The following is a 27,277-nucleotide window of genomic DNA, read 5'->3' on the forward strand; positions in this document are numbered from 1 at the left end:
TATTCTGGGTCTATAGGTTAGATTTTGCTTCAAGGGATGGTTTTAAAGTGAAAATATAGTTCAAAGGCCACGAGATTCATCAGAGAGGAATTGGGGGCCTGTGGGATGAATAGGAAAGGAGATCGCTCTATATATATATATATATATATATATATATATATATACCCTTTAGTAGCCTTTTAATTTTTTAACACACTGCCTCTTCACAAACAGGCACAGGTTCAATAGGAGAGCACCCAGTCACCAAACAAATAAGCAAACCACCCGCTGCGTTAGACTGTTAGTGGAGGCCTGTGGTTCTCACTGAGGGGTGATTCTGTCCCCCAGGGGACATTAAGCAATGTCTGGAGATGTTTTTGGTTGCCATAATTGGTGAGGTGCTCCTGTCAGAGTGGGTAGTGGCCAGGGATGGTGCCAATCATGCTACAATGCACAAGAGAGCCCCCCACCCCAAAAGAATTATCCAGTCCCAAAGGTGAACAGTGCCGAGGATGAGCAGCCCTGGTCTAGGGAAAGTCGAGGGCAGCATTTATGGGCACTGGTTTCTGTGCCATTTAAGCTGGAATCTTCTGTGTGCTGTTGTGCAAGTACCCCCCGCCCCCCGCCGTCCTGTGTCCTCATATGTTAAACTGGGCATGAAATGCCCCCTCTGGAGTCGTGCTGAGGAGAGGCTGAGATCACGCGGGGAAGGAGCCCAGCACGGGCGGTTTCCTGATCTCCTTCTTCTCTCGGGAGGGAACGCGTCTGCTGCCCCGCCAGCCCCCGAGCTCCTGAGTTGTGCAGGCCCACAGAACAAATGTCGGTCCATTTCTTTTCGGTTGACCCAGACACAGCTCTTGGCATGCGCCAGCCACTCTTCTAAGCTCTTTGCCCACATTAACTCAATTAATCCTCACAACCGCCCCCTCAGGAAGTACTATCATTACCGCCCCCCCCCCCATTTTGTATTCAAGGAAAAGGGCTCAGAGAGGATAGGTAACTTACCCAAGGTCACACAGCAGAGCGGGCTTTGGAACCCAGGCAGTCTGGGCCCAGAGCCTGAGCTCTTACTAACCGTACCCTGCACCCTCATTATAAATGCTTGTTGAATGTCTGCTTTTGAACCTGACAGGGTTGCTGGATCCCTGAGGCAGGAGCGTGAAGGGAGGAAGAGGAGTCAGGGTGTGGGGTAGAGGCTGTGACGGCGGGCACCTGAAAGAATTGCACCCACTCGCTGTGGCAGTAGGGGAGGAGGCCTTCCAGGGCCGGGGGCAGCTGGCTGGGGTCCACGTGGTGGCTGAGAGCCTTCACTGAGGTCACCACCTCTACCTGCAGAGGAAAGAAGCCAGTCAGGAGGACCAGGGGACTCGGGGTGGGGACATATGTTTGAGAAGGGCCTTGCCAGATCCCTGCCCCACCACCACTCCGCCCGCCACATGGAAGGCTGGCCCTGGCTTTAAGAGTTGCTTTCTGGGCTGAGGATCTTCTCTGGAAAGTCTGACAAATCAACATTCAGAATGAGACCCTGGCTAAGGAATGGCAAATAACAGCACTCATCATGCCCCCCCCCCCCCCTTAGCCTGTACCCAAGGCAGACATCACTATCAATCCCAGCATTGGCTCCCTCTAAGCCAGGCTCTTTCCTGGCACAACTCTCCAGGCAATCACACAAACTGAGTGAAGCCCACCCTTTTCCTGTAACTTCTTTGTAATCTTTGTCCTGTCCTCTGAGGACCCCCCAAGGTGCTGTCTCCTTCTCGGGGCTGATGAAAAAGGTCACTCAATCCTGACAGTATCCTCTAAGACATGGAGGAGGGATGAAGCGGCTGCTTCTCCTGGGTGGTGAAGTTGGAAGTTTATGCCAGGCCCAGCTCCAGATACCTAAACTAGGGATCGGGGTGGATTCGATTTTTTTGGACCCATCTGTTCTCCTTGGTACTCAAAGTGTGGTCCAAGGACCAGCAGCCTCAGCACCGCCTAGGAGCTTTTTAGAGGTGCCAAATCCCAGGCCCCATCCAGAACTGCTTCATTAGAACCTGCACTTTGACAAGGTCCTCAAGGGATTCACTGGTACATAAAAGCATGAAATGCACATCTCTGGCTCACAATGTGCCCCTTTACCAACGAGGAGGAGGAGGAAGGAGTCCTTTAAAATCACTTCCTGAAGCAGGGCAGAAGGCAGGGTGCCCACACTCCTGATTGTAATACATGGCGCTAATTAAAGAAAACGGCAGGGTTCTTTCCTGCAAAGCCCCAAATCATCTCGGTATCTGAGCCCGAGATGCTGAGAGACCCAAGGGAGGGGAAGGCAGGAAGATCGAGGCCGCGCTATGCCTCTAGCTTGCCACGTGGTCTTGGGCCTCAGTTTCCCCATCTGAAAAGAGGGAGGGAGGGGTCGAGGAGATGAAGCTTTTTAAATAGGTTTCAGGCCATTGCAACTCTCAGTCATGTGCCAGGAGCATCACCAGAGATAGAGAACTGTGCTGTTTGAGAGCACCTGCCACAGAGGCAGGGGAGCTGCAGCACCCGGCCTTGAACTTGTTGACCTCCACTAGGTTATTTCAGGGTGGCCCCTAGCTGCTGGATTCTGCACCCCAGCTCAGCTCAGCCTCCCCCTCACCTGGATGTCAGGTAGTGTCTCCAGCGGGAGAGCGGCCTCCTTGTCCCCCAGGTAGAGCACAGCACGGATGGAGGCTGGGGCCAGAGCCTGTCAGAGAGAACCACTTCAGAGGTGCTCTGCCTGGACCTTTACCGAGCCCCCTGCTAAGATTCAGGCAAACTGGGGGGGGGGGGGGCACGGCTGGGGACACATAGGTGGTATGTTTGGAGGGTGAATCATTGACAGTCAATAAAGCAGCGGGTCCAAACTTCCTCGATGACCCGTCCCCACTGGGCCTCAGTTTCCCCATTATAAAGTGAGGAGGAGAAGGAAGAGGAGGAGATCAGACCATAAGGTAAGCATACGCCAGCCTTCCACTTCCTGTGCTGCCTAACCCAGCTATTTAGGCACCTCTTCCTCCCGCATTCTGGGCTCGTGAGGCTCAGGGGATCCAAGTCTAAGCCGATCAGTGTGCGCATTCCCCTGGCCACAGAATTGGTTGGGGGATGGACACCTGAGCGAAGGAGACAAAAGGAGAGTCCCTGGGATCTCTGGGCAGAGAATCTCTCACTCTTACCTACTGGACTTAAATTAAAGACCATGGGAAGTGAGAGCTGTTGGGAGCCAGACCACCACCAAGGCAGGGAGTCTGGCTGAAAATAGTGCCCTCCTAGGAGAACCCGGCCAGAAACGGAGAGACAGGAACTAGGTCTTGGTGATATTTGAGCCGTTGAATCAAGCCGTACTTGAAGTTGGATTTAATTTCCAAATTGTCAAGTCAAATGAACCAATGAACTCCCTCTCTCTTCAGGTCTCTTTGGGCTGGGATTTCTGTACCTGTAATTAAGAGTGTGCCTGCCTGGGGTTCCTGGTCCCAGCTCTGAGCCCCCCGGGGCTCCATGAACACCACAAGTCCCCTGGAGCTCCCAAGACTCGCTAGGCTGAGGCTGTCCACCTCCCACTCACCTGGGTGGCCTGCAGGGCACTGACCAGACCAGGGTGTGGGGGCTGTTTCCTGGCATCAATCACAACCGCCAGTCCCTTGGTTTTATCTTCAGGCCTGTGGGTGGTAAACAGAGTTGGCAGTCTTGCTGGATGGACCAGGCTTTCTAGGGGGAAGGACCGAGGGGAAGGGGAGGTAAACTGGCTGCCAGAAGCCTTGATTTATTGGTGAACTCTTCATCCTACAAGACCAATTGCCAATGCCCACCCCACTCCAGGAAGCCCTCCATGATCTCTCTCCAGGCAGAGTCCATTGCTTCCTCTTTGGTGTTCCCACAGTACCTCACACAGCCCTCTCTCACACCCTAAAAGCCACTGTCCCAGCTGCCGTGGGTGAGTCGTCCAGCATTCAAACCATCCCTTCCCTGCGGGCAGAACTCTCTCGTGTTTTCAGGAATCCCATGCCCTCCGTCTAACAAGCCCCCGGGGCTGGTCTCTGATTGGCTGAGGCCAACAGCCGCGAGCCAATTCCTCTGGCCAGTGATTGCTTTAAGAGGGGTCACATGACATATTTCTGTCCAATGAGAAGTGAGGGGGCGTGTGCTGGGGGACTTCTGGGTAAGACAGGCTCTGTTTTACGAGATTCTTCCTAAGAGCTGGAAAGCAGAGACCAAGAAAGATGGATTTCCTTATCAGTTAAGACATTTTGAACTGGAATTTGTTACTCACAGCCGGAACACCCTCACCGGTTCGTGCTGTACTTTTCAGTGATCACCTTAGGATTTCCCAGACTGGCCCAGTTGTCAGGACTTGCTAAAATAATCGGTTCCTCACCCCCAGCCCTGCCCCATCCCCTGAGCAGGTACAGGGTCAGGCAGGGAGTCTGTGTGGTTCCAAGTGCCCTTGGCCATCCTGATGATCAGGCAGGTTAGGCAAATAACCCCCCCAACCCCAGGCCTTCAAGCCTTAAGCCCAGCCAGTTCATAGGGAAAACGGAGGCGGCCAGTGTGGAGGCGGAGTTGTGGTATAGTATCTGGGTACCTGGGCAAGTTGTTTCATCTTGCAGCTGTAAATGGGGATAATAACAGTGCTGGCCCCATGGGACTGGCTGTGGTGAGGACTGACAAATTCATTAGTGTAAGGCACTCAGTGACTGTGCAGGGCAAGAGGAATGTAAATGTCTGCTTTTGTCATGACTCTAGAAAGGGAAACTGAGGCACAGAACAGCGACATGGCAGACAGTGAGAAGAGGCTCTTGGAGGTGATGCCATGTCTCAGACCTCATGACCCACACCTCACCAGCCTCTGGCTGTTCATCCTGGGAGAGCGGTTTGCTTCCACACCGGCCTGGCCGCCAGCCTGGAGGCCCCTGGAGGGCAGGCCCCGATGTGAGGAGCGTCTGAGTCTCTAACATGGCCTAGTGTGAAGCTGGGGCCAGGACTCCACGGTTTACAGTGGTTATCAGAGTCCACTCGGTCGTCCCTTTTTTTTCAAGTGAGACTCAGAGGGGGAGGTTACTGCCCCGACATCACACAGCAAGTTGGTGGGATTCCAGGACTCAGTCTACCACACTGGCCACTTCTCAGAAAAGGGGGTCCCATCTCCCCCTCAGGCCGGAAAAGCCACACCACCTTGGAGATGAGGAAGAAGAATCTCAATGGCCCCAAGTGGCGGTGATGGCTCCCATGGGGTAGAGCACAAGGGGAAGGTTCCAAAGGGTTCCATCAGTCCCTCCACTCCCTACCCCTAGCCACACAACCTCTAGGATGGGTTGGGGTCTATAGCCACAGTCCTGAGCAGATACCATCTCTGAGACCCTCCTGGCTGGGGGCCAGAACTCTGAGGAAAGGTACCTTTCCCCAGCCAGTCCAACATGACGTCACACAGGTGGGGGAGTGGAGGTGTTAGAAATCAGCCTGGATCACCCATTACTCACAGGCTAATTCTTCCTTTCACTCTCTTACTCATCCATTCATCTGTTCACTCATTTTCCCTTCATTTATTCAACAAATATTTATAATTCAAATGCCAGCTCAATTATCACCTCCTCCGGGATGCCTTCCCTGATTTCCCAATTGAAATCAGTCCCCCACCCTTCCCACTCCACAACAGTGGTTCTCACAATGTGTCCCTAGCCCAGCAGCATCGTTGTCACCAGAACACTTGTGAGAAATGTAAATTCTTAGGCCCAAAATCTACCGAATGAGAAACTTGCGGTGGGGCCCAGTGATCTGCTTTAACAGCTCTCCAGGTGATTCTGATGTACGCTCAAGTTGTGAACCACTGGTCTACATCATCCCCCTGTTTTCTTCACCATCCTCATGCTCCTGAGAGTTGCTTGTGCATGCTTCGCTCCTTACACACCATCCATCACCCCCCCCCAATCTGGGAACCCCCTGATGGCAGGGACTAAGTCTGTCCTGCTTTCCCCCCAGCATTTGGCTTCGGACTGGCTCTGGGAACAGACGACTGGGTGGAAGGACACGGTGTCTCTCCATTCAGCGCCTGGACCTGGGCTCTGGGCCAAGAAGTCGAAGGGGGACAGAGTGGCCAACTGGCCCAGCCCCTTACCTGGGGACAGTGCACAGGCAGGACAGCAGCTTGGTGACCTCTGATGCTGTGCACCACGGTGCCTCCCAGGCCCCCTCGGTGGTTGACACCAGGAGCAGGGGCCTCCCTGCCCTGTCCCGACCCCCTGGAGGAGAGAGGACACATGTGAGCAGTGAGAACTTCGGTGGAGCCCTCTCTCCGGGAACCTCCTCTGTGGCCTCCAGGTCCCTCCACCTCGGATGCCCTTTTTCTCCTCCCCTGTGAACCCTGAATTGAGTCAGCCCTGAAGACCCAGCTCAAAAGCCACTTCCTCAGAAGGCCGTCCCTGAATTCGTCCTCCCTGGAGAGGCATCCTCACCTCCCTCCAGACTCCCCTCTGCACCAGACACTCTGGGAGGCACAGCTCAGGGACTAGACTTTGGAGGCACGGAGATGGGTTCAAGTGTCGGCTTGGCACCCGCTCACTATGTGTCCTTGGGCTAGTCAGTGTGCCTCTGAGCCTGCTTCCTCACCTGTTAAATGGGGAGAATAAAATGCGGAGCTTCTTAGGTCATTTCGAGGACTAAATGAGAAGCTCCTGAGAAACACACCGAGCCACGGGCTCGGTGAGAGCCATTGTTACACGGATCATCACCTCTGTCCTTGGCTCTGTCCTCGGCTCTGCCCCCGGCCCAGGGCCACCAGCTCGCACTTTATTCTTGCCGACTTTTACCTGTGGGTTCTCCACAAACTGTTTCCTGTTCCAGGAATCAGGGCGGTGTGGCCCACTGTCCCCACAGGGGTTGAGAGTCCGAGGCCCAGGGAGTCAGCACAGCCCGACTGCACTGTGTCGAGGGGAAAGGACGCAGCGGGGGAAAGAGGCTCAGGCCTCTGGAAACTGGACCTGTCTCACACCCTGGGCTCGGAGCCCTGCCCTCCAGAGTCACCTCACGCAGCACCATCCTGCAGTGGGCACGCCCCTCTACAGTGTGTAAGTGCGTAAGACCCTTCACGGCTCAGGAAGTCTTGGAGACGAACTTAACTACCTTCACAGGGGCTGTCTTACACAGGGGTGCAGACCTCTGGACCATTCTTTCTTTCACACAGGTTTGCAAATTTGACATAATTTAAAAATTTAAAAAGATGTCTATCTGTGTGTATATATCTAACTCTATATCCTCTTGATACCATGGGTTTGATTTTTTTTTCCTTGAAAATTTCAAAAGGAAAAGCATTTTGTTGGGGACAGTATGGGAAAACTTGAATATGAACTGGGTGTTGAAAAGTAGTAGAAATTATATTTAGTTTTGTTAGATGGGCTAACGGTATTGCAGTTATTAGGGAAAATATCCTTAGAGCTGAGAGAGGCATGCTGAAGTATTTAGGGGCAAAATATGAAGATCTTTCATTTACGCCAAAATGTTAAAACTTATTAAATCTGAATAATGGGTATGTGGGTGTTCATTATACTACAGTCTCTGCTTTTTTGTATGTTAGAAATTTTTTATAAGAGAAAGTCAAAAAACGTGAAATGATTAAATGTGAGAAAATGACATAACCTGCAAAGTCGGAGATGTCTGTCCATGTCTCCCTGAAATCCTCTCACAGCCACTGGGGCCATCCGGTCAGACAAGGCTGCATCATGTCCCCGGGCCCATTTTATTGATAAGGAAACTGAGGCCCCACGAGGGGAAGCGGCTTTCCAGTCTCGCATAGCAACAGGTCCCTAACCTGCCCGCCACGGAGGGGGCAGTGCTTGATCTGGCCCTTGACCATACGGAAAGATGAGCTCCCGTCCCTGTAGACCCATGACTGGAGCTCAGCAGAGGCTCTGGGGGCGCTACTCCCCTATTCTAAATACTCCATGGCTCCCCATGGCCTCCAGGAAAAAGTGCAAGTTTCTCGACTTGGCACTCAGGTCTCCCCAGAGGCTGCACACTCTTCCGGGCTCATTTCATTCACTTTGTGCCATGAGCTGTATTATGCCTTCCCCACACCTCCCACCCCCCTTTCATTTGTTGAAGTCCTAATTCCCAAGAACTCAGAATGTAACTGTATTTAGAGATAGGGTCTTCAAAGAGGTGATTCAATTAAAATGAGGTCACTGGGGTGGACTCTAATCCAATACGACGTGTGTCCCTGTGAGAAGAGGAAACGTGGACACAGACACACAGAGAGAAGACCACGTGAAGATCAGATGACCATCTACAACTAATATACTATGTCACCCTTTGTCACCTATGGCCCAGCCAGGATGGGTCATCTGTCGTTGCCTAAACTAGCCTGACCCTTCCTCACCTCCCCACGTTTGTTCATGCTGCTTCTTCTGCCAGGGATTCCCTCCCCTCCTGTCTTTGTCTGGCAAAACCCTCCTCATCTTTCCAAGCCCAGTTTGGATGACACATCCGCCAAGAAGACCTCCTCCCTGCCCTCCTTAGAAGCCCTTCTCCCACCCCAGCCCCCTACAGCAAATGTAGGCCTTTATTCGATCCTGCAAGACTGAGGGTACACAGGCTCAAACTCATTGTATCCCAACACTCAGCGCAGAATTGGAACAGGTAATCAATGTCTTGACTGATGAACGCATGGATTATTATAGTCGTGCCTCTCAAACTTCCATGCTCCTGAGGATCCTGCTAGAATGCAGATTCTGATGCTAATCAAGCCTGAGAGTCCGCATCTCTCCCTAGCCCCAAGGTGATACCAATAGAGTTGGTCCCCAGACCACACTCCGAGTAGCAGAGGGTCCCGGTACTCAGAACATTCCACAGTGGAACATGGCTATCGGTTCGTGTGTCTGGTTCCGCACCCAGCACCGCCTGGAACAGGGCTTGCACACAACCAGAGTTAGCTGGCTGAGTCCACTGGAGCGATGGGCAGCTGTCCACCTGATTTGCCTTCTGCTGGGAGGCCCTTCTGCCCCAGATGCCTCCCTCGTCTGACAGCTGGAGCCAGGAATACATTAGTGCCTCGGAGCCCTGGCTCAGAGCTGCGCTGTGTGCACTGGGTTCTGAGTCTCCGGTGGAAATAGGGACAGCCAGTCAGGAGGTCGTGAGTACCAAAAGCCACCAAAAACCTGTCGCACCTTCCTGCAGCATTATTTACTCCCAGTATGGGGGGGGGGGAAGGTAAGCGATGTAACTGGCAAGGCATTGAGAGCATTTTTTCTTATATTGAAACAAATATGACTGTATTCTTAAGTAGAATACAAAATGGATAGAAATTTTAAAGACAAAAAGCATTTCAAAGATATGTGCAGAGCAATCGAGAGCTCGGGGTGAGGTCTCAACCCCTGGGGCCCTGTTCATTTTCTTCTGCGTTCGGGATTTCTCCATGCAAAGCCTGAGAAGCCCTCTCTGAGGGCTTGGTGCCTGCAGCAAGCAGAGTTATGGCTCCAAAGATGCCCACGTCCCCTAATTGAGAGCCTATGCTGATGCCGGCTTACCTGGCAAAGGGACTTTGCCCATGTGATTAAAGCAGGACCTCTAGTTGGAAGATTAGCCTGGATTATGCAGGTGGCCTAATCTAATCTAATCTTGTGATCCTTAAAAGCCGAACACCTTTCCTAGCTTCAGGCAGTCAGAAAAAGGTGTGAAGACCGATGCGCAAGATGCCAGCATGTCTTAGGCCGGTGGGAATGGTCCAAGAGAGAGGAGAATCTTGCTGGAGGGATGTCTGAATAGGTGAGCAGGAGCGGAGCTGGGAAGAAGTGAGGACATGATGAAGGGTGGGGAGGGATGAAGAGAAGGTGGTTGGACCAATAGGTTCAGTGTCTAGGGGACCGAAAGATTATTAAAGTTGGACTGGTGGGTGAGCAGGGAAGAGGGGCAGGGTAATGTGATCCTGGGGGTGGCCGTGGTGGGAGAAGCCGTGGGAGATGAGGACAAGATCACGGAAGACAAGGCGGTCAAGGGAAGAAATGGAAGGAGCCCCTACATGGAGAATATTCATTCATTCAAAAAAATGCTTTTTGAGCACCTGCTATGCACCAGACACACTGCTCCAGGCACCCAGGACCCACCAGCATATGTTGCAAGTCCACAAATCACAACAAGAGTATTGTGAGCCAAGTCCTACCTGCTTCCTTTCCTCTTACACAAGGCTCTGAGAGGGCAAGTGACTCCCCTGAGGTCACACAGGAAGCCAATAACACTGAAATTAGAATGATCTCCTGCCTCCCAGAACAGGGCCCTTTGATGGACAAAATCTGAGCGCTTGGAACATGACAGCCCTGAAAGGATTGTGAGGCCCTTTGTGTACAATTAATATGGGCAAAAACAGCATGAGTTTCAACAAAGATGACCCGGAGGAGGTCGGACAATGCCCCCTAGGAGTTACAAAAAGACAGAGCACTGTCCAGGGTCCTGCAGAGATGCCAAAGTCTGTGAAGTAAAACAGAATTTCAAGACAGTAGGTCGCAGAAAGCCCTGTGGTCTCTCTTGCCTCTAGACATTTGCACATCCTGTTCCCTCTGTCGGGAACACTGTTCCCCAACCCCTTCACCTGGATAACACCTAGTCATGCTCTAGGACTGAGTTTCTATTGCTTCCTCCTTCCTCCCTGACCTCTCCTCCAGCCCAAGCCTGGGCCAGGGTTCTGTCCTCCACAGTTGCAACTTGTTTACCCTGGATTGTAATAACCTGTTGAATTTTCTCTACCACGAGAATATGGACTTTTTGAGAGCAGAGCACACATCAGACTTGTTCCTCACTGAATCCTCAGGGCTAAGCCCAGGGGCTGGCTGTACGAAGCAGATATTAAAGAAATATTTATTGCAAAGATGAATAAATATTCAACAGAAGAAGTAACACCCTCTCTGTTGGATGCTGGTAACACCCCACTCAGATCACTTTGGGCTAGAACACCCATCCCCCAGAGGCTGTTGACTGTTGGCTGTATTGGCTCACAGATGTCCCTTTCTCTGGAGAATTGTCCTCAACTGACCCGGATCACAGGCTCACCTTGCATCCCCATCCCTAGGTTGATGACCAACAGACCCAAGCATGCAAAAGACCAGCCCCCTACATCTTAAAATGGAACCAGCTCTGTGGTGTAATTCATGCTCCAGACCCTCATGGGGTCAGGCCATGTCCTTGCTCAGCTCCTCCCCTGCCCTGCCCTGCTTCCCTCGCTCCCCTTCTCCTGAGAGCAGCCTTCAACAAATCACTTTCCCAAGGATCCCTGTCTTAGGCGCTGCTTCTAGGGAACTGACCTAAGACACCCACCCTGCATGCCTCACTGAAAGTAGGGTGGAAGGATGGATGGATGGATGGATAGATATCTAGAATTGCTTTCATATTATCCAACTTCTTCACTGGAAAGATGAAGAGCCTGAATCCCAGGGAGTCTTGGTCCAGAATACAAGCCTCCGGGACCTTCCCTGTCTCCTCCACACCCACCAGCATCAGGATGCTCAGAGACCCTCCCCCCATTCCTGCCCCCACCCCAACACCCTCCCCTCCACCTCCAGCTGCCCTGTGATCCCCGAGGACCTGGCAGGCATGCTATCCTTGACTGGAAGATCTCCACATTCAGAGCCCCAATCCTGGGCTCAGGCCCTGGGGATTCCTCATCCAGAGTGGTGCCTCTTTCTGGAGGGCCTTCTGAGAAGCCAGGCTTTTCCCCGGTCAGTGGGCCTGAGTCAGCGGCTGGGCCAGATGTTTTGGTCTGAGTTGTTCCAGCTGGGGAAGAGCAACAAAGAAAAGGGTATTAAGGAGAATATGGGTTTCCCCAGAGGAAATGCCTTCTCTGGCACCTTCTGACTGATAATAACAGTTTACAGCTATTGATCTCCTACCACGTGGCAGGTGTTATGCTAAGCTCCTTACTTTTTTTTTTTAAGTTTATTTATTTGGTAATCTCTACACCCAATGTGGGGCTCAAACTCACAACCCTGAGATCAAGAGTCACACACTCTTCCAACTGAGCCAGCCAGGTGCCCCTAAGCTCCTTACTTCTGGTGTGTCTTTGAACCTCAAAACAACTGTGTGGGGCAGGTGGGACCTACACTGCACCGAGGAGTCCTTGACCAAGGTCAGCCAGCCGGTGTGGGGCCGAGCCGGGTGTGGACTCGGGCTGGCTCAATACAGCTCAGTTCCAGATCCCCGAGACTTCAAGCCTCTTGAATGCTACCTGTGCACTGAGCCAGTTCAGGAGGTTGACTGTCCCTGGTAACCTGCGCCTCCTTGTCACCTGGTCATGTCCAGAGAACAGTCCCCTGTCCAGCTGAGCAAGTGGGCAACTTACCTTTCCCCAAGCACTTGGCTCGGTGAGGTTTGGGAGAGTAGAGTGAACACAAGACTTTCCAGGGCCCGTCCTGCTGGAGTGAGGCTTTCTCTGGAGGCCCCGGGGCTTGCCTTTGCCCTTTCAAGAAGGAGAATCTGAGCCCAGGAGTGGGGGATCTGGAAGAGGAAGTATTCTGACTGGGGCCAGTCCCAGGTTTGGGAGGTCTCCCATGGCCCTGTTTGGTCCTCTCTTCCATCTTGGCTTCAGCAGGAGGGGAAGCTGGGCACAGGTGCAGGGAGGATGCTTGCTTTGGTTCAGGCATGGGCTGCACCATATCTTCTGGGTTTTCCAGAGGTCCCTGCATCTTGGAGGAAGATGAACCACCTGCCTCGAGGCCAGAGGCACAGGGCAGTGGTTTCTCAAGGACGTTGAGGTAGGGCTCCTGGGGCTGGTGTTCTGAGGCGTGGGTGGGTGAGTCAACTTTATGGCTGACCTTTCTCCTCAAGCCCAAAATGCAGGGCTCCTCTTCTGAGCTTGCTGGCTTCTCACAAGCCCATTTTTTCAAGGAAGGTCCCCTATTGGTCCCTGAGAGGGGTGGCGTTCTTTGAGAGAAAGGGATTTCCTTAGTTTTGGAGAGTTCCTCCAGTGCCCCCAAAGGACACTCACTGGATGTCTCCACTTCCCCACTGGGAGACCCTCCTCTGCTCTCCAGGAGGACCACATAATCTCCCTCCAAGTCCTGGCTGACCACATGGTCCATCCTAAAGGCCACGTCCCCAGGCCTGGCTGGCTCCACCTTGATGAGTCCTGGGTACTTGTTTCCATATGTCCTGCCCTTGCCCTTGGCCAAGCTCCGGGCAAGCAGCACCTGGCTGCCTGGGGAACTGGGCTGGTGCAGCTCTGGAGGGCGGCTCAAATCGAGGGCCTCTAACTGAAGAGACCCCCAGGCCAGGGAGAGGACATTCACTGCTTGGGGCCTGTCATCCACAAACTCCGGGCTGGTTATCTTGGTCCAGGGCACAGGGGCAACTCCATCTTCTGAAGCGACAAGGCAGTTGTGTAGGGGACTTCCCTCAAAGTCACTGTTGATGGCCTCCAGCCACGTCTGGGTGAAGAGTATAGGGTAGGACGACACAGGAACGGGTTTTGCATCCACTGTGCGGAGGTCCAAGGAGAGGCACTTGATCATGATGCAGACAGACTGTTCCTCCTGGGGCTCGACTTGGAGATAGAAGTCCCCTTGGCGCAGTAAGAGGGGGTTGAGGGGGGCCAGGTGCACCACGACCTCACCCCGCAGACACAGAGGCCAGCCTTCATGCAGGAAGAGGCAGTGTGAATACGGGGCCTGCGGACAGAAGGGTGAGGGTGATGTCAGAGAATCCTGCCCTGAAAGGCCCTGCCCGTCGGTCTGCTTCCTTCCCTCTCCCAGATGGAATCTGGAGCGGGGCGGGGAGGGGGCGGGGAGGCAAGAGAGGTGCCTAGGATGCAGCAATAGGGACCCCATCTCAGGGTCTTGCAAGACGCACAACCCTTAGAGCAAATGCCTCTCCTGCCTCACCCTAGTCCTGAACCTGACCTTAAAAACGCTTGCTAGCCTACTGGCCCAAGGGAGAAAAGCTCTGAGAGGCAGGCGCTAATTAGCAGGTGCCTTTCCCAGGAGGATCATCTTGCTCGGGTCACAGTCCCTCCTCCCCATCCATGTGAAACTTCTCTCAACCCAGATCAAGTCTGAGCCCTTTGTTTTAGAGTCGGGAAGAGGTGGATCCCAAGGTCTGAATCGCTGATTTGTGCAGATTACATAACGTCTTCAAGCCTTATTTTTCCTATCTGCAAATAGGAATGACCATACGTATAATATGATTGGGTTGGTACGCGGATTAAGTGAGATTTTATATATATGTAAAAAAAAAACCCACAGCACAATGCCTGGCATACATTAAGTGGGTGTTCAATAAATAATAATTTCCTTTCCCTTTGACATTTACCCTTTGAAAAAATATGGGAATTTTCCATTAAAAAATAAGAGAGTCCGTTACTACATTTATACCATTCTCTAATTTTTAAGCAGAGACATTACAGAATGAGGTCGAAACAATACTGAATGAAAAGCCAGGAAATCTGACCCCACCACTACCTTGCTGGATGACCTTGAAAAAAAAATGATTCCACTATTCTGGGCTTGAATGTTTATTATTTATTTGTTTATGATTTACTTATTTATTTATTTTCTTTTTCTAAGTAATGACGTGGCAGGTGAGGCAAAACCTAAAATTTTTTTTTTAAACAGGAGGTGCCAGCAATTCTCTGTATAGGTGGACAGAGCAGGGCATCCTGGAGCGGGTTGGACAGTGATCTCTCTTGATGGAGCCGCTCCACAGGGCTGGGTGGGACCCATGTCCCACAGCGACACCATGTGGCAACAACAGCCTCAGCAAGCAACAGCCTCACCGGTCTGACAAACAGGTCTCTCTCTCTCTATCTGGCTTTCCGAAAAGAGTCCTTTGGATTGAGTAACACCGGGATAATCTTATATAATTTGGATGTGTATGTGGGAGAGCTCCAGAGAATGACACTGCAGTTCCCATTAATGAAGCAGGTGCTTCCCGGGTTGAATAATTGGGGCAAGAACTGACCACCCTTGTACCCCGAGTGGGGGTAAACCAGTTCCCTCCCGTCAGTGACACTGTAGATTTGGCTGCCGCAGGGAACCTTCGTATCCATAAACCCCTCGAGTCTGCAAGTTCCTCCACTACTTCCACGGAGCTTTCTGCGGTTTACAACCTGCTTTCCCTCGCCTTCTCATTGAACAAGGCAGAACAACCCAGCAGTACTGAGCAAACAGCAATGCACCATAGAGGTGGCAGTTATGATCAACTTATTTGAACCTCACAGTCACTCGGTGGGGCAGGGTGTTTAGGCTTTGTTGTCCCCACTTTACAGATGAGGACAACTGAGGCTCAGGGGGGTGAAAGAATCGGCTCATGGTCACACAGCTGAGAGCAGCATAAACAGGACTTGTGCCTAGGTCTTCACATTTGGAGTCATCTTTGTCTGTCCCTGATCCCCCACTGGACTTCATCTGAGGGTGCTGGCTGCCTCCGGGTGCTGGCGTTTACTAGGGCCGACTTTGAGGCTGGCACATTCTTATTTCCAAGAGAGAAAGGAGGAAGTGGGATAGTAACAGCCAACGGCTACGAAGCACCTACTGCACGCCAGGCTCTGTGCCAGGCCGTGTATCATCTCTGGGACGTAGGTACCGTGTTATCAACATTCCCACTTTCCCACTAAGGAAACTGAAGCTCAGAGGGTGATTCTCCAGCTCCACAGTGACAGAGACTGGCTTTGAACCTGGGGCACCTCACTCCTGCCGCCATACTATTAATCCCGCCCCTGGCTTGGAGGTGATATGAATTCACCTATAATTATAATTAAAATCGCCCATAATTAAAAATAGAGAAATTAAAAGGTTGTGACCCTTGTTCCTGGAAGAAATGGAGAAGGAGACCATGCAAATGCCGTTTTAACGGCCAAAAAAAAAAGGAAGTGCGGAGTTGTAGAGCTTGTCACGGGGAACGAGTTGGGAGGCGCAGGATATACATAAAATAGTGTCAGGGTGGATAAGTGGGAGCTGGCAGCAGGTGTTCAGTGAGAATCTTCCTTCTCCTGCAATAACAATGACTGTGTATGCCACTGTTTCTGCGTGCCAGGAGCCGCCCTGAGCACATGAAATGAAGCATCTCAGTCTCCTTCCAGTTCCAACCATCTCTAGTTTCGGCTCCCAAACCTGAGCCTCTAGCTGCCATATTCAATTCATTGCTACCACTGAAATGATGTGCACAGTCCCCACTCTTATTTTTTGCTCCTGGTGTATCATGTCCCTGATACACGGGAGCCAGTGGGACCGATGAACCTCTTAGTGATGCTCAAGGCTGGGGCAGCGGGGGGATGGGCATTAACAGCAGAGCAGGGCACAGTTGGCAACCCCGTGAAGGGTGTGGGCAAGTTCCTGCAACAGGCGTCTGAGGGTTTGGTCTCCAAAGGCCTGTCCCCACCCTTAAAACAGTCATCACCTCTGACCAGAGACGTAGGCGTATGATGCAAGCCGGCCAACCCCCCTATCCCATTTCTCTGGCTGCAGTGATTGGTCCAGGGGTGGACATCCAACCCAAACCTGGCCAATCAGGATCCTTCCTGGCAACTTTACTATCTGCTGCTGATGGGGAAGAGTTCTTTCTCCTCTCCAGGATGGGAGTTGATCACAGTCTTGGGGGGACATCTAGCCTGTAAGAATGATGTTGGCAAGCAACGGGAAACAGAGACAAAAGACAGAAACCCCTAGGGGTTTGATTGGTGTATCACCTTGGGGCTGAGGCCAGATCAACCTTGAGTAAAGATCTGTCATTTGCAGCCACTGAGACCTACCTAAAACACTTTTCTTTCCACTTTGCCTTAGAGAGGCCTCCCTGAGATCTGGGTTCAAAGAGGTCTCCTGGGACAAAAGTGAGTCCTGAGGCCTCAAGGGCTCCAGGAAAGATCTGGAACATTCTCTGCTATTTCCACTGTAGCTGACCTACTTCAGCCAAGGCAGCCTGGTGATGCCCACAATGCCAACCCCAGGGCAGGCTCCCAGGGGTCACCCCACAAGGACGCCTTTTATCCAGGATTTACTCCCTGCTAGTGAAAGAATAAACGTGATTGACTCCTAGATATCAGAGAGCAAAGGGCCAAGCGAGCTTCCTGCTCCCCTGGGGGGCTGACATCTCCGTTTGGGCAAGCAATGGTACCGGGAGAACCATCCCATGTCCTCAGTACTTGCTCTGAGACAAGACACGCACCAGCCCACTTCCTTCTCTGCTCACCTCCAGCCCCCTGGTTCTGGGAGTGCGTGTCCCCCGGCCCCGCCATCCCTTCCAACTTACACAGGCTGCTTCACGCACTTGCTCACACAGGCGCTTGGCAGGAATTAGGAAATCCAGGAGGAAGCTCAGCCCATCCCCCTGGAAGTCAGAATCCAGGAGACGGAACACCTGCCCCAGGATGGTGGGCGCCGTGGCCTCAAAAGGGGGATAGAGGCCTGCCAGGGCATGCTGGATGGCTGTGTCCAGGGATGGGGGGTCCTGCAGGGGATAGAAGAAGAGTAGGAAAAGTGATCGTAGCAGTAATAATAAGGGTAGTGGCCACTTCCCATGACTTTCCAGGCCCCATATCACTAAGGCTACTGCTAACTCGCTGACCTCCTCTGCTCCCCCTACCCCTCCTCAGCCCCTCCAGCCATAGTGGCCTTCTTTCCTGTTCCTCAAACACACTGGGCATGATCCCACCTCAGGGCCTTTGCACTGGCGTCTCCCTCTGTCTAGAATACGCTTCCTCAAGACATCCTCATTCCCTCACCTCTGGCAGTCTTTGCTCAGTGCCATCCACTGGTCCAAGGTGGAGTGGAGGGATGGTGGGGGCATTCAGGTCAGGGCCAGCGGGGACGGGGAGGTCAGCATCCCCAAATCCCACCATCTGACAGCCCTGCAGACCTGCAGGTTGAAGCTGAGCCATCAGTGAAGCCCAACCTGTAGTCAACGTGCAGGTGCATCAACATGCAGGTGCGTGAACGATAATAAATAATTGCTGTTTTTTAACACCAAGTTTTGGGGTGGTTACACAGCAATAACTGATTGATATAAATTAATATAATTGATACATGAGCTCACAAATCCAGACTCACATAACGAGCTGCCTCTTGGAGACCTTCCCTAGATGTCCACCAGGCACAGATCATCATACACGTCAAACCCAACTCACTACATCCCTAAACCCGCCCCTCCCCCATGTCCCTACCTCCGTGATGGTCCCACAGTCCAGTCAGACTCCCAGGCCAGAAATCTGCTCATCACCCTGCCCTTCCTCTTGCCTCCTCTGCTCACACACAACCCTCAGCCACGTCCTCTACTCTTCCCACAGCCAGCAGCTCACCCACCAGCTCTGGCTCTGCTCCCCTGTCCCTGCCCTGACCCAGGCCTGACCCCTGTGTCTTCCACTGACTCCCCTCCCCATTGCCACCCAACCTCAGGCTGCCTCACTTCCAACTATTCTGGACCAGGCACCCACGGTGATCTTTCTCAAATGCAAACCTGACCACGGAAGTATCCCCACTGCCTTCAGGAAAGTAACAGCCTCTGGGTATTCAGGTCCCCTGTGATCTTGGCATTGGTCTCACCTCCGCTCCCCCAGCCCGTCTGCCTCTCTCATGCATCAGCCACAGCGCTGCATGCATTCTATTGCTGACCTTCAGTCCTCTGCACACGCCGTTCCTTCCTCCCAGGATACCTTCCACTCCCACTCCCTCTTCACCTGGCTAACTCCTTCTCATTCTTCAGGCGTTGGGTCAGCCCTCAACCGTTCCAGGGGATTTCCCCTGACTTCCCTCCCCCACACCCCCGGGCCAGGTGTCCCCTCTCCTGGGCCCCATCATAGAGGTTCCCATGCTGATTGCCGTCTCCCTCAAAGACTCTGGGCTCCTTGAGGACAGGGCTGGTAAGCAGAATACTGGCCCCCAAAGATGCCCGTGTCCTAATCTCCGGCACCCGTCAGTCTGTTTCCCCATAAGGCAATGATGGAAGAAGCATGGCGAATCAGCCGGCCTTAAGATAGGGAGAGTATCCTGGATTATCCAGTGGGCCCCATGCAATCACAAGGGGTCTCCAAAGTGCGCGAGAGTGCCTAAGAGGCGAGAATCAGGGGCGGGAAATGTGACGTTGGAAGAAGGATCAGAGAGATGCCATGTTGCTGGCTGTGAAAATGGAGGAAGAGCCTAGGAACGCGGGCTGCTCCTAGCTGCTGGAAAAGGCAAGCAGATTCTCCTCTAGAGTCTCCCGAAAAGAGTGCAGCCTGCCAACACCTTGATTTGAGCCCAGTGAGACCGGTGTTGGACTTCCAATCTATAAAACTGCAAGATAGTAACTGGATGCTGCGTTAAGCTACAAAGTCTGGGACCATGTGTTTCAGCAGCACAGGAAACTGCTACAGCCGGGGGGCACCGGCTCCTCTTCCTCCGGAGTCTCCTGTTCCTGGCACAGGGCCTGGGCCAAAACAGGTGCTCAGTAAATGCCGAGAAGGACAAACAAAACGTCCCTCTCTGAACCACAGGTTTTTCCATCTGTAAAACAGTTTGGACAAGACCAGAGATTTCCAGTCCGGTGTAGTAATAGAACCCATGGGTTATGATTTTCAACTCTTAAAATGCCTAATGGAAGCCATTCTGGTTGGCCCAGACTGCTCTGGGTCCATCTGTCACTGAGGGACGTAAAGCAAGATGAGAATAAACTAGAATCCAGCGTGAACGGAGCTTATTTGGGGCAGAAAAATCATTTTTACAAATGAGGCCCCTTCAGACAGGGAGATAAAACACGGGCTTTGAGGGGGAGGAATATGGCACTTCTCCATCCCGGCAAGAGTCCAGCGCCGGGAGGCTGTAACCCAGGGGACCCTAGCCCAGGACCATTGGACCAATGTCAGGGTCACCACTCTGCCCCCGCACCCACACAGCACTGGGCACAGGGTAGGGCCCCCATCACCATTTGTGGAAGGAATGTATGTCTACAACCCCCATTCTGAAGGAAGGAGGGTCTCACCACTGTCACGGCATAAACATGGTAGGGATGATGTACCACAAGTTCTTGATGTCAAAAGTGTGCATGCGCAGGAAGGGCTACTTTCACAGTGAGGTGCCGGGCAAGGTCAGGGACAGGGAGAGGGGCATCTTCAAGTTGGCAGCACAGGGAAAGGCTCATCTGGCCTGACCACCTCTTCTAATGCTCTTCCCCTCCAAACCCTGAGAGCTCCCCCCCCCCGCCCCACGCAATCTTGAGGACAGCAGTGGGAATGGAAACCCAGAGTGAGAGGACCCCGACTGACACCTGTGAACACACAGACACACTCAATCAAGGAAGCCAGCACTCCTTCCCAGCCCTCCCCACTCCACCCAGCCTCTCCTGGGGCACTTGCTTTCCCGGGTTCCACATCACTGTGCCACCTTGAGTAGGTGCCTTCCATCTCTGGGCCTTTCCTTGTGTGCACGTTGAGTTGGGCTAGGTTTGTTTCGTTTTGTTTTTTGGAAATTTAATCATTCACTGGCATCTTCATGAATTTTAGCATATCCAAGTACCATCTGTACTATTAGCACTTACTGCTTTTTTTCCCCCCAAATCACTCACCAAAAATACTTACATAATTGCATTTTAAACGGAGACTCTATGCCACCATACTGGTTATGAGAATGCAGCCAGACTGCCTGAATTCAAATCCCTGCTCTTACCAAATGGTAAGAGCTTATGTGATCTGGCAAGTTGCTTAGCTCTCTCTGCCTCAATTTCCTTACTTGGAAAACTGGAGCTGGTAGTTGTACGTACCTTAAACAGTTGAGCAAGACCGAATGAGACAAGACACAGAGGGTCTCTGCACAGGACTAGCACTTAGTAGGTGCTCAATTCAGCAACAGCTATCACTGCTATCCTTGTGGCCATTACTATGGTTATTATTATGTCATCGCTTTGTGGGGAAAATCAGCATCAACTGGTGCAAATGGAATGGAACTTCAGAGATAAACCAATGATGCATTGGGCAGTTTTTGTATCATTTTATTTATATAAATATATTTCTATTTATCATATACATTTATTATTATAGCTACAGGATAGACCTTACATTAGTATATATTTCTATAAATAATGCAATATATAACTATATGCTAAACACACACTTATTATATAAAATATATTTCATTCTTACTGTTTTAGTTCTGTAAGTAAGCAATGAGAACAAATACATAAGTTCTAGGACATCTGGTCACCTCCTGAAGGCTCGTCAAGTTTCTCTTTCTGTCTTCCAAAGCAAGCTTGCCATGCATTAGAAAGGTGGTGAAGACATCTTATCCTGAGAGGGGGGTTTTCTCTGGGGGTCCCCAGAATATCAGAGGGAAGTGCAAAGGGCCTGAGTCACCCACCACACGACTCTGTGTTATTTAGCTCTAGCCTGTGACAGCCTGTGTCCTGACTGTGGTTTGCATGCCAACCTTGGGGCATCTCTGCCTTGATGTGCCTCAGTAGCCCCCTTCTGTAAACAGGGAATCTAGAACCTATCCTATCTTGCTCAGATGATTCTTCTGCAGATGCAGGGAGACGATGCATGCGGGGGTCCTGAGAAAAGGGAAAGGTTCTGCTGCCTTTTTTATGATTTTTTTGTTTTTGTTTTTACTCTTCCTGTCCGACAAAGCTAGAGTCTGCACCTCTGTGTGAAGCCATGTGCCCCTCCTGACCCCCCTTCCTGAACCCACTGCTGTCACCCCAAGAATAACAACAGCTTCCAGGCACCTGTTGTGCACCAGGCCCTGTGCTCACTCACATTCTCTTGCTTAGCCACACAATGGTCCTGGGGTAGAGAAGGAACATCCCGCCCTACAGATAAAGAAGCTGAAGCTCATCTTGTCCAAGATTGCCAAGAGGAGGAGAAAGATGGAGCCATGATCCAACCCAATCTTGGCCAGTCAGGCCCACCCTCTTCCCCTGCCCCCTGCTGCCTTGCCCGCCTTGGGGCCAGCAGCAGCCACCAGCCTTCAGGGTGGCCTTCCCAGCCGCCTGGCCTGCAGCGTTTCAAGCTGTTTACTTCTTGCAGACTAAAGCTCACAGATGGGATGACTTCGGCTTTCACAAATGGGCTCACTGGCTGCACACTATAACGATTTAAGGGGCAGCCAGTAAAAAACAAGAATGTTCCAAGTTAAAGGGACTCCAAGCTCTTGGCCAGAGCATTACCTGCTACGAGCCTGAACCCCAGGGGTTCACAAGCTGTCCAAGTATGGAGGTAAGCACACAGTGTGGGAGCCCAGGAGGCTGCAGGAAGGAAAGCTGGCCCCTCTCCACTCAAAACCAATCGGGCAGCCCAGCCTGGACCCTCAGGAACCCAAACACCACTGGCCAGACACGGGCCCCTCAAAATGATTTCCGTGAAACTTAATCAACGTGTTTCCATTCCTCCCCAGTGAGCACAGCCAGGCTGAGTCTTTAACCGTTCCTCGGCAGGAGCCAGCGCAAAGCTGGAAAGGGAGAAGGCGAGACCAGCCCAAGCTGGTCTGTAACCCTCCCCCAGCAGCAGAGAAGGAGCCCCCAAGGGGGACCCCTACAGACCCCACTGCCGGGCTGGAGCCTGGACGAAGCTCACGGGCCTTCTGGGTGGACCTGAGGAAACTGCTGTGGTGTTGACAGAAAAGTGTCTGTCCCCAGCGGTTCCCTTTGGGGGCGGGAGGTTTCTGTACTTCTGTGTCGACGTTTCGCACTGAGCTTCCATTATTATTTTACAAAGTAAAATACACAAGGTTGATGTGGTTTTTACCTATGTTGCCTATCCGCGTGACCACTGCCCAGATCAACGTACAAGATTTCCACCACCCCGGAAAGAGGCTCCCCGCCAAGCAACTCCCTCACCCCAAAGGGAACAACTCTTCTGACTATTGGAAGTTTCTAAAAGAAAAAATTCCCAGACAGTGTGATCTCCACTGCGCAAAAATGTGCATAAGCTAAGAGGTCTTGGAAGAAAGTGTTAACTGCCTTCCCCCCCCTGAGCGCCGTGAGGGGCAGGGGCCTCATAAGTCACCGTTTTCATTTTCTTCATAGTTTGTTGGATTTTCAGACCATTCTGTAACCAGCCTGTGTAGCTTTTATAATCAAGGGGGAAAATAAAAGTGCGATTGTGTGTGTTTTTAAGGCCTGTTCCCTTTTTTGTATGGGCTCACCAGATGTTGTTAGCTGGGCTTTCTGAGATGTGTGCCGAACTCTTCTTAAAGGCCCAGATTTATCCATTTGCTCCACCAGACAAAGATTTGAGCATCACTTAGCATCAGCACCTCCTAGCTTGGGAAGAGAGAGGGCTTCGAGAAACTGAGGTAGGCAGTGTCCCGGGGCTGCTGTCATCCCCTGCTCTCCTCCGTGGTAGGGACGCTTAGGGAAGGTGAGATTCCACCCTTGACTCACAAGGTGACCATGGCCTCAATTTCCCCATCTGTAAAATGGGGGTGTTGGGCTTATCTATCTATCTCTAAGGGTGTTTCCAGCAAGGCCATTCTAGAATTCAAGGTATAATCAGGGGGAGGAAGGTTTGGAGCTGGGACATGGTTTCTAAATGGGATCAGTTAATCCTCAATTGAAGGGAAAGTTTAAAAAGATCTGTTTCATCCATCTCTCTACTCAGCCCAGGAAGAATCTACACCACCAGCCACAGACACAAATGCCCACAGGGGACTGAAAGGTGACATGGAATACAGAAGTGTGAGAAAATAACCCCTCTAGCCCCTTGGTGACCTCAGCCTCAGTGTCGGGGAAGCAATAGGGAGTAGTGGAGCCTGGGGCACATGTCCCACCTCATCGGCTCCAGCCCAGTGTTGCCTTCGCCCAGCATTGCTGGATCTGCTGATATTTTAGTAAAGCCTCCCCATGTTCTAAAGGTTAGCCAAACCAAACACATCTGAGAGCCAGATGTAGCCCAATGGATATCAGCTTGTGACCGCCAGGTTCAGCTACCTGGGACCTTCCTCTTGAACTTCTCCAGGCTGGAAATTCTAAAAGTAGTATTCTGTTGCCCTGGCTGCCAGGAAGTTGTTGCTTGTGTCCAACTAAAACTTCTTCTGCTTTAAATCCTTTTTATTTTTGTGTGGGTGGAGGCATGAGTGAGAATTGGCTCCTTATTAAAAAAAAAAAAAAAAAGAACCTTTCAGAAACTGGAAAAACAGCCCAGATGCAGTGAACTGAAAAGCAAGTGGGTGTTAGAAGACCCACATTCAAGTCCAGCTCAGTCATGTGTCATCTGTGTGACCTTGAGCAAGTCACTTCACCTGTCCAGGGCTTAGTTTTGTGTTTGTTCTTTTCTCTCCCTGCCCCTTTTGCCCTTGCCCTGGGGCTCACCATCACCCACCCAAAACACATAATGATAATAATAGCAATTATAACTAGAGCTTCTTATTGAGCAAGCTTCTGTATCAGGCTTTATCCTAAGTGCTTTTCATTATTTTATTAACATTATTTTATTTCATCTTCCCAACAATTCTATGGGATGGGTATTTTTATTCCCATTTTACAGGTTAAGAAACTGAGCCCAAGACTTTACCACCAGTAAATGGTAGGGCTGTGGTATGAACGTGGCCCATCACCACCAGCTCTTCTGCCCCCTCCCCAGGCCTGGCTCTCCTCGGGCCACCACAATGGCCTTTTAACACGCAGATGCGACTGTGACCCTCCACTGCTCAACAACCTTGAGTGGCTCTCCACTGCCTTAGCACTTCAGCCTGCTCCTAGTCAGCGTACTTGTCCTGCATCTTCTAACACACTTGACACTCTAGCCCAGGGCTTGCCAATCATCCATGTGCCACACGCGTGAGTTTTTCTTGCTGTTCATACCTCCTAATTTATTTTACTCAATATTGATTATTATTTACTTCACATTTGTCTTCTTGTCAATTCATTTCCAACTTAAATCCATGGATTTTTACTTATCATCATGTGCTTGTGCTGCCTAAATCACTTCCTACCACTCACTAAGATGAAAAACTGTAAATAAAAATATTCATCTAAAGTCTCCCTACCCAGGACCCATGGCGGGTGCCCCACTTTGAGAAGCACTGCCTGAGCTCGTGTTGCGCCCCCTCCCTGGACTGGGCGAGCTCCTTCCCACCCTTCAGAGTCCCGCTCAACCCACATCTCTTTGCTTTTCACAACACATATGCTTCCAGGCAGAAAGAGGGACTCCCATCGCCCATCACCCAGCCTGGAAATGCAGTGAGTAGGCACGAGAAGCGCCCAGGGTAGGGACCAGGGCTTATTCTTCTCACACTCAGGTCCTTACACGGGGCTGGGCACATAGTAGGTGCCTTGGGGGAGTACCACGAAGTAGGTACTTTGGCAATGTTGAATAAATTGGATTCAACCAGCTTTTCTCAAAGCTTGGGTGACCCACAAGATGAGTTGGGGAGGACATGAACTTGATGTGAGATCACAGAAAGTTACCCCAACTCTTGTTTGGTCCTCTTGAGAACACCAAAGAGAAAGTCTCACTTCAGTGCCAGGATATCTTTTTTTTTTTTTAAAGATTTTATTTATTTATTTGAGAGAGAGAGAATGAGAGATAGAGAGCACGAGAGGGAAGAGGGTCAGAGGGAGAAGCAGATTCCCCATTGAGCAGGGAGCCCGATGCGGGACTCGATCCCGGGACTCCAGGATCATGACCTGAGCCAAAGGCAGTCGCCTAACCGACTGAGCCACCCAGGCGCCCCAGTGCCAGGATATCTTAAAACACCTCTCAGACACTCAGTGATTACTCCTTTTAACAAAAAGAAAGCAGTCCTCCGTCTTGGAATCATCCAGAGCCAACCTCATCGAGCCAGAATTTACTAATACAAATTTGCCTTCGTTGTATACATTTTTACAGTTACCTTGTGTTTACGACAATGGATACTGATTTTTCGTGATCGTGATATAAACTGTTTTATTTAAATATATCTTTTTTTAAGATTTTATTTATTTATTTGAGAGAGAGAGAATGAGAGACAGAGAGCATGAGAGGGAAGAGGGTCAGAGGGAGAAGCAGACTCTCCGCTGAGCGGGGAGCCCGATGTGGGACTCGATCCCAGGACTCCAGGATCATGACCTGAGCCGAAGGCAGTCGCTTAACCAACTGAGCCACCCAGGCGCCTTATTTAAATATATCTTTAAGTGTATAAGGTAAGTTGATTAAAAGAAAAATATTAAGCAAATAGTAATTTTGATTTTGTTCTTTCTTCATAATACCTTATCCAGTAAGTGAATATGCAAAGATTGTTAGGATAGAACTAAAAGTTCGAGAATGTGAAACCGGATAAGCCCAAAGCCCCTTTGTCATAAGATGCTCTGACACTGGGCTGCCCCAGAGCACGAGGTACCCTTAAATCAAATCATCCCGGGAAAAGAACAACTGTGATGGAGCCATGAAGGAAAGATACATGGCATGCTAGAGTGGGAGCCAGGGAAACTGGGAAAGGCTTTCCTGAGGATGTAATTTCCGCTTGGGCGGAGATTTACAGGATGGATAGGAATTCTTCAGGTGAAGGGTTGCCACCCAGCAGGAATAGCATATGCAAAGGCCCTGTGGTAGGAGGGAACATGAAAGATAAGAGGCTCTGAACCAAGGTCAGAGTGGCTGAAGTACCGAAGTGGAGCCAGAGAGGTGGGCAGGTGACAAAAGTGGGAGAAAATCTGTCCATCATGCCTATTTAGGAAAGAGTTGCTCAACCTTTTCGGGAGCCACCCAGGGCCTGACTCTTGATCTGAGGGCCTGGTGTTCAGCAAGGAGTTTCTGGATTCTGAAAGTAATAACTGAGTTAGGTCCAAAACTGATGAAGGTTTAGCAAACACTACTTGGTGCAGGTGTGGTTCGGGGGTGGCCAGGACAGCTGAAAGCTGTTCAGAATTCAGTCTGTCCTATTTCCCACTTCCTGGTCGGGTGACCTTGGGCAGCCACTGAAGCTCCCAGAGCCTCAGGTCCCCATCTGTGGGGTGCAGATACCAGCAGGTCTGTTTTTAGGGCTGGTGTGAGTTACACGAGCTCCTGCATGTAAATCGCCAGGCACAGAACCTTGCCTGTGACTGAGAGGTGAAGAACCACAAGCTTACGAAGACTTCTGTCAAACAGCTTGGGCAGCAATGTGTGCTGTATATACCTGTCCTGCTGGTGTATGGATCTAGCAGCCTGGTTTTGCAATATGTCTGTGGTGTGGATGCAGGTGGATGCCCATATTTTAGCAGTAGGGACAGCAGGTGGGTAAGCCGTGTGTGTGTCAGAGGGCACGTGTGTTCAGCCATGTGAGTCAATGGGAACACCCTTTGGTGTGCTGTGCATGGGTGTATACCCATCTAAATAGAATTCTTCTGCACCGAGTGAAAACCCACACAAATTCAACATGGCCCATCAGTCAAGGGTTAAAGCCTCGGCCTG

General features: G+C 51.3%; 1 protein-coding gene across 1 annotated transcript in view; it reads right to left on the reverse strand.

Moving 5' to 3' along the window:
* Window positions 1-27,277, reverse strand: part of KIAA1755 (KIAA1755 ortholog) — a 39,985-nt gene that overhangs the window by 11,809 nt on the left and 899 nt on the right. The window contains exons 2-8 of the mRNA XM_027622748.2: window positions 17,194-17,391; window positions 12,296-13,619; window positions 11,542-11,730; window positions 6,092-6,215; window positions 3,545-3,638; window positions 2,600-2,686; window positions 1,192-1,308 (exon numbers count right to left, since the gene is read on the reverse strand). Coding sequence (XP_027478549.2) covers window positions 1,192-1,308; window positions 2,600-2,686; window positions 3,545-3,638; window positions 6,092-6,215; window positions 11,542-11,730; window positions 12,296-13,619; window positions 17,194-17,391 — 2,133 coding nt within the window. The remainder of the gene's footprint in view (window positions 1-1,191; window positions 1,309-2,599; window positions 2,687-3,544; window positions 3,639-6,091; window positions 6,216-11,541; window positions 11,731-12,295; window positions 13,620-17,193; window positions 17,392-27,277) is intronic.

This window comes from Zalophus californianus, chromosome 8, assembly GCF_009762305.2.
Source record: "Zalophus californianus isolate mZalCal1 chromosome 8, mZalCal1.pri.v2, whole genome shotgun sequence".
Lineage (NCBI taxonomy): Eukaryota > Metazoa > Chordata > Mammalia > Carnivora > Otariidae > Zalophus > Zalophus californianus.